We start from the raw sequence: 13719 nt of genomic DNA, 5'->3' as shown, positions 1-13719 counted from the left end.
CCGCTGCTTGAGTGGGGGGGGGGGGGGGCGAGGAGAACAGCAAGACTCAGCAAGTACGTCAGGTGGAGCTGGCTGACTCAGGGCTGTTCAGATGCCGCCCCCGCCGCTGCCAGAAATTTGGGTGCCTCGGCTTCAGATCGCTCCCTCCCTCACACACACACACACACACACACACACACACAAACAGAGGTTGGAGAGCTCTCTTGCTCGCTCGCTCGCCAAGCACCCCATGCACAGCCCATTTGAGGAAAGGGCATGCATGGTTGCACGCATTTGGCTGCAGAAGGAGGTGCAGCGCAATGGGGTTGTTTTGTTTGCTGCAGTGGTACTTCGGGAGGGCAGGCGGATGTCTGCAGCTGACAACTATAATGAATATATCCACTTGCCCTCCCAAAGCACCACCGCGGCGAACAAAACAACCCATTGCTATGGATGCATAGCTTGTCGGGGCTGAGCAGGGAAGCCGCTGATTGAAGGGGGAGGGGCGAGTAAGGTGCTAGCTCCTTCCCCACAGCCCTGCCCTGCTTGCCTGCCTTCGCAAGCTGGCCACCGGGATGCCAGGAAGGCAGCATGGAAGGCAGGCAAGCATGGCAGGACTGCGGGCCGTGGACCGGTTCGGGGGCATGGCCAGCCAGCATTGCTCCCGGTTCGGCGAACTAGCCTCAATCTCCACTACCTACTCGCCAGAGCCGGTCCGAACTGGGAGCATTTCACCCCTGCTTTGGGGATATTTCTTCATAACCAAACCAAGTGTATTTTCTGTGCAGTTCACACTCCTTGCTCGCTGGATCTGGATGTCACAAAGCAAAGCCCACATTTTGTAATTAACCCGTGCCCTTTTTTGACTGGCAGAGTGCTGCAGGAGGCCGAGTGCTGTCACACCCCCTGGCCACACCCACCCAGCCACGCCGGGGTGGGTTCCAAATTTTTTTACTACCGGTTCTGTGGGTGTGGCTTATTTGGTGGGCGTGGCTTGGTGGTCATGTGACTGAGTGGGCGTGGCCAACTCGAAGTCACTCACGGCAAGGTGGGGCGGCACCTTGCTGTGAGTGACATCAAGTTGTCCATGCCCACTCAGTCACATGACCGATGCTGCAGAGACAGAGCAATTTCCTATGTACCTTTCCCTGACCCTTGGGCTGATAAAATAAAAGCCTGCCTGCCTAGCAGCCTAAACTGGAAAATGTGTGTGTGGGGGGGGACACTTCATGTCTAGAAAAACAGACTTTCTTTTAATCGCCTCATCAAACCACAAACTCCTCTGATCAGGGCTTCGGTCTCTGAGTAACGGGTCGGACGAAGAGTGGGGAAGTGACTAAAGGGGGAGAGAGGGACAAAGCCCCCTTAACGTGGATGCATGTAAAAAAAGGGTGGAATTTTGACAAACTTCTCCCCCAAGACCAAGAAGAGATTCATTTCCCTCTCGCCCCCCCCCCCAATATTTCCAAGAGCCTCCAACTTTGCAGCAGCTGCTGCTCCTCGCTTCTCCTGTCCCGGAAGTGGAACCAGGCGCCGTTTCCTCCCCCAAGTCATTGTTGGAGCATCAGAGATCTAAGGAAACTTTACAACTTTAAGAGAGGCGAGAAGCCAATGCAAAAGAAGCGGCAGGGGTTTGTGTGTGTGTGTGTGTGTGTGTGTGTGTGTGTGTGTGTGTGTGTGTGTTTGTCCGTCTGCAGTCCTCTCCCGGGGGACAGCCAGAGCTTCGCCGCCTCCTCTTTCCTTCAGAGGGGCTGCCTCCAAGTCCTTGCAAAGGGATAAACACACACACACCCTGCCCTGTCACCTCCACTGCTGCTTCTTTTGCATTGGCTTCTCACCTTTCTTAAAGAAGCCAATGTAGATCTCTGACGTTGCACAATGACTTGGGGGAGATCTAAGGAAACGTCTTCCAGCTCTTCACGATCAACTTTAAGAGAGGCGAGAAGCCAACGCAAAAGAAGCAGCAGTGGAGGCAACAGGGCAGGACGTGTGTGTGTGTGTGTGTGTGTGTGTGTGTGTGACAGAGAGAGAGAGAGAGAGAGACATCCAGCCACCCTCCCCCAGCACCGCCGCTGCTCCTGGCACTCTCTCACCTCCAGTACAGCGGCTCCGTCTCCCTGAAGGGCCGCCCACCCACCCGCTGGCCGGGCTGGAAGGCAGGCAAGCATGGTAGGGCCATGGGGAAGGGAGCTAGCTAGCTGAGCGGCCCCAACATGCTTGCCTGCCTTCCCGGTGGTCCCCGTGGCCAGGCCCGCTTGCTTACCTTCCTCCCCCACCACCGCTTCTTTTTTCGGCTGCTTACCTTCCACGGTGGCTGGTCCAGAGTCGGGAAGGCAAGCTAACCTGAGTTTTTGGCAGCCCCCAGCCAGCCGCCGCTGCTGGAAAGTGGCTGGCCAGAAAGCCTCCGAAAAGGCTTTTTTGCCAGCCACTTTCTCCGCAGGCTGCCAAAAAGCATCTGCTGTTGTCGCCATGTTCTTTGTGCATGCACATTCCATTGGACTTGCAAGGCAATAGGATGCGCATGTGCAAAGGACATGGCGGTGATGAACATGGCGGCTGGGGAACCGGTTCAGGGGTGTGGCCAGCCAGCAACTACTACCGGTTCTCCGAACGATAAGAGATTTTTACTACCGGTTCTCGAGAACCAGTGCGAACCGGGAGCAACCCACCACTGAGCCACGCCCACCCAGCCGGTCATTAGGGCAGAGAACCGGTTGTTAAATTATTTGAATCCCACCACTGCCTGTAAGAGGATGTTGTCTACACATCCTGTTTGTGGGCTTCCAGTAAGTCTTTTGTTGACCATCTTGCAAAACAAGATACTGAACCACACAGGACTTTGGTGTAATCTCACCCAGCAAAACTCATCTGACGTTACCTTATTCTTTCCTTCTCTTCTTTGTTTCCCATTCCAGTATCAGTTCCTTCCCTTGTTCCTCACAACTGTCCCACAATCATGTCCATAAATCTCATTTTCTATGCTTTTCAAGCTTGGAGCAATTCTTCAGCCTTGACTTTCAAAGAAGTGTCTTCTCAGCAAGCAGACATTGTGGTGGATTTTGCGGCCTCTTATCATGACACATACCCCTTTGATGGGCCTGGAGGCACCCTGGCCCATGCCGTCTTCCCTGGAGAACATCCCATTTCGGGTGATACCCATTTTGATAATGAAGAGACCTGGATTTATGACCCGCAGAATGAATCACCAGGTATCTTCAGAATTCAAATGCACCGTTGAACAAGACTGTAGTATTTTCTAAAAATATTATCCAAAGAACCTCAAATCTTGACTAAAATGTCCTTTTTCTTCTGATTTCAGGCCGTGGCACAGATCTGTTTCCTGTAGCAGTGCATGAGTTTGGCCATGCCTTGGGACTGGCTCATTCTTCTGTTAAGGAATCCATCATGATGCCATATTACCAAGGTCCTGTTGGTTTGCCCCACCTCTACCAACTTTCTATAGATGATGCCATGGGAATTCAGCAAATCTATGGTGAGAGGCTTTGGTCTGATGAAAAACACAATTCTTTAATGTCATTCCTCTTTCTTTCCACCTTGACTGATATTTCTTCTCCTTCCTGAGACATTTTACTTGTATCAACCACTGTTTCTCTATTGATTTCCTCTCATGCTTTGCAATGACTATGCTGATTAGGGAGTATGGATGTTGTACACAACAAGCTGCTAGGAGTAAGTTGGAGGAAGTTGTTCTTTTCTTTCATCTTTTGATATACACAACCCTTCTCTTTTTCTCAGGTCAGGAAGTATCTCATACTGCCTGTTTGTCCATTTGATCTGTGGCCACCTCATTATTTCTCTCCTCTTGTTCATATCCAGAGCAAGACATTCCAGTGCCACTGGTTCCCACAGCACCCCCGATCCCAGACCTACCACCAGACAAGCTGAGAGAAAAGTGAACCTCTTTTCTGATTGGTTGATCCTACTAATTCTCCCTTTCCTCATTGGCTCTTGTAAATGTGAAGCAACAAGAGTCCTTTCCATAGAATGACAGCCACTGAGCCAAACAGAGCACAATTATTTATTTATTTATTTATTAATCAAATTTCTATACCGCCCTACTCCCGAAGGACTCAGGGCGGTGAACAGCCAAGATAAAATACAGACAATACAAATATTAAAAATCCCTTAAAATTATTAAATATTTCGGCCGAAACACAGATTAAAACACCCAATTTATAAAATCACGAATTCAAAAATTTAAAATTTAAGAATTTAAAAGAGGGGAGTTAGGCCAGGCCAGCTTGCTGAAATAGAAAAGTTTTGAGAGCACGGCGAAACGTGCCTTCAGGTCAGGTGGAGGGTTTTTAGGAATCCGAAGTCATGAGTTGTGGCTGTGTTGCAAAACTTGCAGCCTCAAACTGATGGGGACATATAGTTTGGACCCCTTCCAGGCTAGCCCCGCTCTTATAGTTAGGGCATCCTTGTTTTCATTAAACCATTGGTTGGCGGGGAGCATAGTTTTTAGTGCCACTGTCAGTTTTCCCCCCGTGGGGTTACTTTGGCATTTGGCTTGATCCCTGGTGGTGATCTGCACCACTTGTTGTGAGGGGGGGATGATAGTATGAACGACTTCCTCTCTCTGACTATCGAATTGTGCTTTTCTTGACAGGGCGTCAGCTAGCAGGTTCCCCCCCCCCCCCAAGATGTATTTTAGCTCAAAGTTGAACCACCGGAAATACTGTGCCCAGCGGACCTGTTTGGGGGAGAGCTTCTGGGGGATTTTTAGGGCTTTGAGGTTTTTGTGATCAGTCCAGACCTCGAAAGGCACCTTGCTTCCTTCCAGGAAGTGTCTCCAGGAGAGGAGAGCCCAGCGGACCACGTAGGCTTCTTTCTCCCATATTGCCCACTGTCTTTCCATGTCGGTGAGTTTTTTGGACACATACACGCAGGGCAAGAGGACCCTGTGGGTGCTTTTACAGAAGCATTGCTTCCACCACCACGTCACTGGCATCAGCTTGGACGATGAACTGTCATTCCGGATTGGCTTCTCTGCAAAAAGCCACTTCAATTTCTCAAATGCTTTTTGACAATCCAGCAACCAGGCCAGCGGTTGGGTTGGCTGTGGTCTTGTAGGAGGGCCCCCCATTTTCAATAGTTCCTTTAGGGGCAGGGCCACCTCTGTGAATGCTGGGATAAATTGCCTATAGAAGTTTGCGAACCCCAGGAAGCTCTGGAGTTGCTTGCGGGTGCGTGGGGGGTTGCCAATCTAGCACCGCTTTCACTTTCCCTGGATCCATCTCAACTTCCTCACTTGACACTCAGTAGCCCAGGTAGTCTAGGGAGGTCTTATGGAATTCACACTTAGACAGCTTCGCATAGAGCTTCACAGCTAGGAGTTTTTTCAGCACCTGCCGCACTAATTTTACGTGTTCTTCCAGTGCCTCGCTGAATATGAGAATGTCATCCAGGTAAACTAGGACCCCCTTGTACAGATGCTCATGCAGCACTTCATTAATGATTCATTAATTAGTTGCATAAAGACGGCAGGGGCTCCCTGGAGCCCAAACGGCATGACCTTAAATTGGAAGCTGCCCAGTGGGCAATTGAACGCAGTCTTCCATTCGTCCCCCTCCCTAATCCGTATCCGGTAGTAAGCTTCATGAACACCTTGCCCTTCGCTAAGTGGCTTAGCATGTCCTTCATCAAGGGGAAGGGGTAGGTGTTCTCCATGCACACAGCATTAATTTAATGAAAATCAACACAGAGCCTCATCCCCCCATCTTTTTTCTCTTTGAACAGCACTGGGGCCGCCACTTTGGATTTTGCTGGCTGAATGAAACCCCTAGCTAAGTTGACATCGATGTATTTTCTCAGCTCCGCCATTTCCTTTGGGGTCATGTAGTACATTTTTGGCTTTGGCAACTTTGCTTCCGGTACAAATTCAATTGTGCAGTCCATAGGGCGGTGGGGAGGGAGGAAGTTGCAGTCTTGCTTGCTAAAGGTGGCTGTCAGGTCCTGATATTCTCTGGGCATTTGGGGACAGCCAGGGAGCTCATCTGTGGCAGCTGCAATGTTTTCTGTCCAGCTGGGGCTGACAGGGGCTGGTGCTTGTTGGCATTTGTCTGGCGGGACTGGAGGCAGTGGTACCTATAGGAATGCCTATTCTTAGCTTTCAGTAGCCATCTTCCCACGTGACAGTGGGGGCCCATTTGTCCAGCCAAGCAAGACCTAGTATGATTGACTCAGTCATTTTGGGGGCTACTACAAAGCGTATAAGCTCCTGGTGGTGCCCCATCTCCAGTCTAACGAGTTCTGTGACTAAAGTGGCTCGGGCTCTGCCTATTAACATCCCATCGACCTGCTCAAAGCGTATGGGATGTACCAGGGGCTTCGTGTTTATCCCTAGCTGTTGGACAATGGGGAAGCTGATCAGGCACCTGGTGCAGCCAATATCTATAACGACCTCTACGTCCCCTTGGACCCCAGTCTCTGGCACTACTATCCAGGACTTGATGGAGAAGGGGTGGATGGCTTCACTTACCATCGTATCCTCTTCCCCACTGCTTCCACTGGTGGAGCCCAGAGGGGTCTCCACAGCTGGAGTTTCTTCCCTCCTGGCGGGGGGAGGAGGAACCTCAATGGCTTGTCAGGCAACTTTTCCCTTGTCTGGTGGCTTCCTTGGGGTTCTTCTTCCCCGGGAGGTTGATGGAGTCCGGAGTTGGGGAACTGGGGCAGGTGCCAGGCACTTGGATGCTTGGTGGCCATATTGGCCACATCGGAAGCATTTGATTGTCCCTGGCAGTGCCAGTTACGGCATTTCAGCTGGCTTTGCAGGGGCTCAGCGACCCAGGGTTATTTTGGCTGGTTTCTCTGGGGTAGGCTTCTGATGTGGGTGGATCTCTAAATCCATGGCTATGGCCAACCTGTACCAGTCCTGTATATGGTCTGGAACTCCTTTAATGCTGCAAGCTTGCCTGAGGTCCTGGTCTAGGGCCTCTTTGAAGTGATAGACACCTGCAGGTGCTGTCATCCCGGTGGACCGTGTCCAGTGAGGGAGGCTAAGACGTGATCCGCTTCATGCAGAGTGAAACAAAGCTGACGCTCCACTCTGGATGGTCCCGGCTCCTGGGCCTGGGAAAGTGAACATGGGTTGAGCCAGGGCCCAGCCGGGCTGGCCGGTGAGGGAAGGCTGTGCAATGCTACCCATGCTGAGCTGGTCAAACTGCTTTGGGAGACCCGCTAGCAACTGGCTCCATGACGGCGGCGGGAGACCCCACTCCCTGGAATCACTGGGCTCCGGAGGCCGGGTTTCTCTCCATTCGAAGGCATGGGCATGCACCACTCTGCTCGTTCCGATCAGAGATTCTTGCCAGGTCACCCCGAATGCCATCTCCTGAGGTGGCATGGCTCCCACAGCTTCACCCCATAGGGAAGGATCCAGCTGAGCGACATGCCCAGGTTGCCGTCTTCTTCCTCCATCTTCATTGAGTCTTTACACCACCCAGTATCTGGGTCAGCGCTTGGGGCTCAGGACCCCAGACAGCACTTCACTAAGCGGGGAGCTGGGTTGAGGTTTTAAAGCAGATTCGGGTTAATGTCAGGGTTCCAAGTAACACCCCCAACCAAGTAAGACTCCAAGGCAGGCAATTCCTCAAAGTTCCATTTTATTAGAGATGTCATATTGGTACATCTGGGAAACCCCAAATCTGAAAGCCCCCGGGTTTTCCCCACCCAAAGGAAAGTCAAAGTCCCTTCCCCTGCACTGTTCTGCCCCAGCTACGGACCCCAAAGAACACAGCACACACAAACTCTGAACAAAACTTAGTTTACTCAAAAACACAGTTTTAGCAAATGCCGGCTGTTAATAAAGCGTTCTTAACAGCCTGCCAGAATTCCACAGATAAAATATTGAGAGTCTTACTGGAGTTGGCAGAAATCCCAGAAACAAGGTTTGCAGAGACATCCCAATGCGATGATTTAGCAAACTAAAGTTGTTTCCTGCAGCTTGTTACCAGCTGTGTACTTTCTTAAATAGGCTAAGGGAGTGGCCAATTAGCCCCGAGCCTTACTCTCGAGGAGACCTCCTCCTGAGGAACCACTCCTGCCTTTTGGCAGCTCTGTGTGCCCGTGCATTGAGAAGAGGCTCCTCCTCTTCGTCCTCTTCACTTAAAGGAGCCTCTGGAGGTTCTGAAGGCCCTGACTGAATCCCTGCCTCTGGCACCACCTCTTCTTCAGCCTCCTTGCTGTCCGACTCGAGCGCTGGCTGCACAGGCTGCTGACGCAGCACCACACCAGCTTCCTCGTCGTCGGGATCATCAACAATCCGCGCAGGCCACTGGTGGTCCACAACACCCTGCACCCACATGTCCATCACATGGTCCAATCAATCCACCGTCCCAACTGGAGATGTTTCCCAGTCACGCATCTTCAGGAGGAAGATTGATATGCATATCTATTATAGGATGCAGAGGAGGAGGAGTAAGTGATGTGCAGGGGAATTCTAGACAAGGCTTTTATTGTGCACCCCCAGGCCTCATACATGGAATTTAGCATGGAAGGCAGCATTGTTGATTTCCATTGGTAACTGCTCCACATCTTCCCCCTGTTTCCCCTATTTTTTCCCTCCTACCATAAATAAACCCATTAACAAGGGGAACAGAATAGTGTTGTTGTCTTTTTTTTTTGAAAATATTTTTTTATTTTTAAACAAACATACATAAAACCATCTTCAATTGCAAACAGTGTGTCGGTTACAAGTCTTTTGTGCATCATTCACCAAATTCATAGCTTACAATTTACAATTTACCTAGATTCTCATATCATCGACCTAATATATATCTATATATTGTTATCCTCATTAATCATTTATTTAACTATGACTCTTTCTTCCCTCATTATAATTCAAAGTATTCTAAGATTTGAGTTAATTTTTATTATAACATTTATTTCATCCTCCTGAATCTATCCAATAATAATGTTATATGTTATATATGTTATAATGTTATATGTTATATTTCACATAGTTCTACAATTCTTGTATTGTGAAAGTCTCTACCATATTTCAGTTCCATATTTTTTTATCTAACCATTGATAAAATAGGTCCCATATCTTATAGTATTGTTTATCTTCTTGTTCTCTAATTTCAAATGTCAATTTGCTCATTTCAGCACATTCCATTATTTTCTTAATAACTTCATCCTGCGTTGGTATTTTCTCATTCTTCCAATTTTTAGCAAACACAATCCTGGCCTCTGTTAATACATTCACAATCAAATATCTCAGTTCTTTATTATATATTTCAGGTATAATCCCCAATAAAAAAAATCTCTGGTTTAAAATCTGTGTGTTTTTTTGTCATTTTTTCCAACCATGTGTGGATATTAGTCCAGTATCTTTTGGCTTCTGCACATGTCCACCACATATGGTAATATGAACCCGGTATCTGATGACATTTCCAACATTTTTTGGATTTATTCTTGAACATTCTGGCTATTCTCGTCGGGGGTAGATGCCACCTGTAAAACATCTTATACAAATTTTCTTTATATGCAGTTGACATTGTCATTTTATAATTTTGTGACCACAATTTTTGCCATTTCTCTAAGTCAATTCCATGTCCAAAATTTTCCCCCCAAGCAATCATTGTTTCTTTAACTTGTTCTTCTTCCAACTTAACCTCTTTCATCAGTACCTGTTAAAATTTTATCTAAATTAGTCAAATTATTATAAAAACCTTCTGCAAATAAGAAAACCAATTCATCTTTATACCTTGTTCTTCTAATTCTTGCATAGATTTAAGTTCACCCTTTTCATTCAATAACTCATTATATCTAACAATTTGTTCCTTCCTAAATGTTATTGAATATGAGAATGCATCAATAGTTGATAACCAGACTGGAATTTTTAAATAATGTTGTCTTTTAATCCTCTCCCAGTTTAATAGTGTGAGATTTAAAAAAACAGCAAACCTCATAAAAAGTGAAACAGAGACCATGAACAAATAAAAAGCAGATTTATTAAATATATTATATAAAGCTATATAAATATTTCAAGCTTTTGCAAAAGGGTTCTCCCATGAAAGAGAGAGAACGTCTGACCACTTCGATTACATGGTTTAAATACAGTTTTCGATGCTCAGCAATACAATTCAAACGCCCCCGCTTGGTATTGTTTTCAGGTCTTATATAACATTTTGGCTTTCTTCACATGTTCCGCCCTGGAGTTTCCCTCCAAAATTCCCCTCCAAAAATATCCTTTAAATATGTTTTCATAATTATTAGTATTGTTCTCCTTAATTGATCATTTAGTCTCTTCCTCTTTTTCTTTTTTTTATTTAAAAAAAGTTTTAACAATCATTACAACAATTTTCCCCCCTCCCACCCCTCCATCCCCCCTCTCCCTCCAACCACCCTCCCCCCACCCACCCACCCCGGACTTCCCAGAGCAAAAACAGGGTATAGCATAACAAACATAAGCTAAAATAAGATAACTTTCTGTAGTCTCCAAACTCCCCCTTGCTCTTTAACTCCCCCTTCAACTAACTAAACATATTCAAAAAGGAAATATAGGTTTCATTCATAAGCTATTTGTAACTTTTTAGTCCGATATTTGTTTTGAATATAGTCAATCCATCTTCTCCATTCCGATATATATCTTTCATTTGTATGGTCCTTCAAATACGCTGAAATTTTGGCCATCTCTGCTAAATTCGCTACTTTTAGTGTCCATTCTTCGATAGTAGGCAAATCTTCCTTCTTCCAGTACTGTGCCACCAAGAGTCTGGCTGCTGTTATTAAATTTAAAATCAACTTAGTCTCTATAACAGTACAGTCTGTAATTATGCCTAACAGAAAAAACTGTGGAGTAAATTTTATCTTCTTTTTGAGAATATTTTGAATAATCCACCATATTTTTATCCAAAATTCCTTAATTTTTTTACATGTCCACCATATATGATAATATGTAGCATCATCACATTCACATCTCCAACACTTAGGTTGCACACTTGGATACATACAGGCTAGCTTTTTAGGATCCAGATCCCATCTATAAAACATTTTGTAAAAATTCTCTCTTAAGTTTTGGGCTTGCGTGAACTTCACATTTCTGACCAATATTTTTTTCCCATGTTTCCATCATTATTGGTTCTTCAATATTTTGTGCCCACTTTATCATACAGTCCTTAACTAACTCCGTTTCTGAATCTATTTCTAGCAACGCATTATACAACCTTTTTATATGCATTTGACTTTGATCTCTAATCTGTTTTACCAAATTCTCCTCATTTTGCAGAAAACCAATTTTGTGATCTCTCCATCTAGCTTGCAACTGTACATATTGAAACCATGTTCAAATTGTCCTTTCTTCTCTTAGTTGATTCAAAGATTTTAATTGTAGTATACCTCTTTCCTTGTTAAGAAGCTCTTTATATGTAATCACATCCTGCCTTTGCTCTATACTTATATTCTCTATCGCGTGTCTGGGTATTGCCCACAATGGTAACTCGTTTAGTTTATACTTGTACTTTTTCCAGACACGCAATAGAGCATTCCTTAATATATGACTTTTAAAAGTCTTGTCCACTTTCTTATCATATAATAAATAAGCATGCCACCCGTAAACCAAATCATATCCCTCGATATTCAATATTCTTTCTTCTGTTAAATTCATCCAATCACTCATTGCTGATAGAACAGCTGCCTCATAATAAAGTCTTAAGTTAGGCACTATATCTGTACCTTGAATTTTATCACCAGCATATAACCTCGTATAAAATTCTAAAAATGCTTTTTTAATCATATTTTGCTGATAAACCTCTTTACCTTTATATTCTATTTTCTCTATGGTCCGTGACTTTTGCTTTTTCCTTAACAAATATGCTAACCACCTCCCTGGTTTATTAGCATTACAAAAAGTATTATGTTTAGCATATTGCAAATTAGTTGCAACCTGATCTGCCATTAACATATTAAATTGCCCGCACAATAAATTAATTGCCTCTTTTATTTTCTTATCTGCTGGATTCAATATCAAAGCTTGTTCTTTTTTCCTGATTTCCTCTTCTAAGTCCTTCCTTTTTTTTCCCTGTTTATGTCTATATTTATTATTCAAATATATCAAAATGCCTCTCATATATACTTTACTTGCATCCCATACCATTTCCATAGATGTACCCTTATGCATATTTATAATAAAAAAATTCTTTCATAAATTTTTTACATTCTTTTACATTTTCCTCATATCAAAACAAATTTTCATTTAACCTCCAAGACCTCTTATATCCCCTTCCATACTGTAATTCCATCCAGACTGGACTATGACCGGTTAAAACTCTTGGACAAATCTTCGTCTTCTTCACTCTGGAAAAGAAATCATTTGTAATTAATATAAAATCAATCCTTGAGAAAGATTGATGTCTATCAGAAAAAAAGGTAGTCTTTTTCTTCGGGGTTTCTCTCTCACCAGATATCTCTCAGTTCCATGTCCTCCATCATTTCAAAAAACGATTTTGGCAATCTGGCACGCGTTGAAATGTTCTGCAAGAGCCCCTTCTTATCTTTTTTAGTGTCCAAAACTCCATTCCAGTCGCCCAATAAAATACATGATTTATAATCCCATTGTAATAACTTGGAATGTAAAAGCTTATAAAAATTTTTCCTGTTGTTGGTTCGGTGCGTAAACTCCAATTAAAAGTATTTTTTCTCCTTTTATTAACAGTTCAATTGCTAAAAATCTTCCTTGATCATCTGCTTCAATTAATTTGGCAATTAAGTCTTTTTTTAGGTATATAACTATACCATTCTTCTACTCAGGAGCAGATGCAACAAAATTTATTTATTTATTTTATTTTATTTTATTTTATTTTTGAATTTGTATACTGCCCTTCTCCCTAAGGACTCAGGGCGGTGTACAGCCACATAAAAAAATAGAGTACAAATATTAAAATACCATTAAAAGATATATATAAATTTGGCCCCATAATTAAAAACAGTAACAAACCAGTTAAAACATTTAAAAAGTGTTAGGCCAGCCCGGCTTGCTGGAAAAAGAAAGTTTTAAGGGCACGGCAGAAGGCACCAAGGTCTTGGATTCTCCTTATCTCAGGGGGCAGCTGATTCCAGAGGGTAGGTGCCCCCACAGAGAAGGCCCTCCCCCTGGGGGTCACCAACCTGCATTGTTTGGCTGATGGCACCCCGAGGAGGCCCTCTCTATGGGAGCACACAGGTCGATGGGAGGCCGTCGGTGGCAGCAGGCGGTCTCGAAGATAACTAGGTCCTATGCCATGGAGCGCTTTAAAGGTGATAACCAACATGTATACCTAACCAAAATGTATACCTAACCTTGCATTTATTAAATATTTTTGATCTTTACTTCTAATATGAGTCTCTTGTAAACAAATTACATCATTTTTAAACTGTTTCAAATAATGAAATATTTTTCTCCTCTTTTGTGGTGAATTTAGGCCATTAACATTCCAGGTCAAAAATCTAGTTGCCATTCTTGGCTCTCTGAAGCACTTGGAGCATCTGCTGGAAATCTCCATGCATTTTACTTTTTGGCTTTGTTCCTCCCACTGCTTCTGTTTTTGTAGTATCTTGAATCATTTGAAGTTGCTGCACTCTTAATTCTTCTTGACGCTTGGCTGCCGCTCGAGTCTGTCTTTGATCCTTAGGTTCTTCTATCTCCAAAGCTTGAACAGTAGCCGAAAATTGTATTAATTCTTCTTGAATAATCAAATCACCCTTTTGGGCCTGTATCAACAATTATTCTTTCTCCCC

The 13719-nt window shown here is 44.6% G+C and overlaps 1 protein-coding gene across 1 annotated transcript in view; it reads left to right on the top strand.

The window, feature by feature from the left end:
* Nucleotides 1-2513: 2513 nt before the first annotated feature.
* The window catches only part of LOC139317673 (matrix metalloproteinase-25-like), a 91984-nt gene continuing 80778 nt past the window's right edge, over nt 2514-13719 (top strand). Inside the window, 5 exon segments of the mRNA XM_070944752.1 lie at nt 2514-2554; nt 2895-2943; nt 2945-3188; nt 3299-3488; nt 3806-3892. Coding sequence (XP_070800853.1) covers nt 2514-2554; nt 2895-2943; nt 2945-3188; nt 3299-3488; nt 3806-3892 — 611 coding nt within the window.

The sequence above is a fragment of the Pituophis catenifer genome, unplaced genomic scaffold (assembly GCF_029215685.1).
Source record: "Pituophis catenifer annectens isolate HBS135680 unplaced genomic scaffold, rPitCat1.0.hap2 SCAF_5, whole genome shotgun sequence".
NCBI classification, from domain to species: domain Eukaryota; kingdom Metazoa; phylum Chordata; class Lepidosauria; order Squamata; family Colubridae; genus Pituophis; species Pituophis catenifer.
Note: the sequence above shows the minus strand (reverse complement) of the source record. Positions and strands in the feature narration are given on the sequence as shown.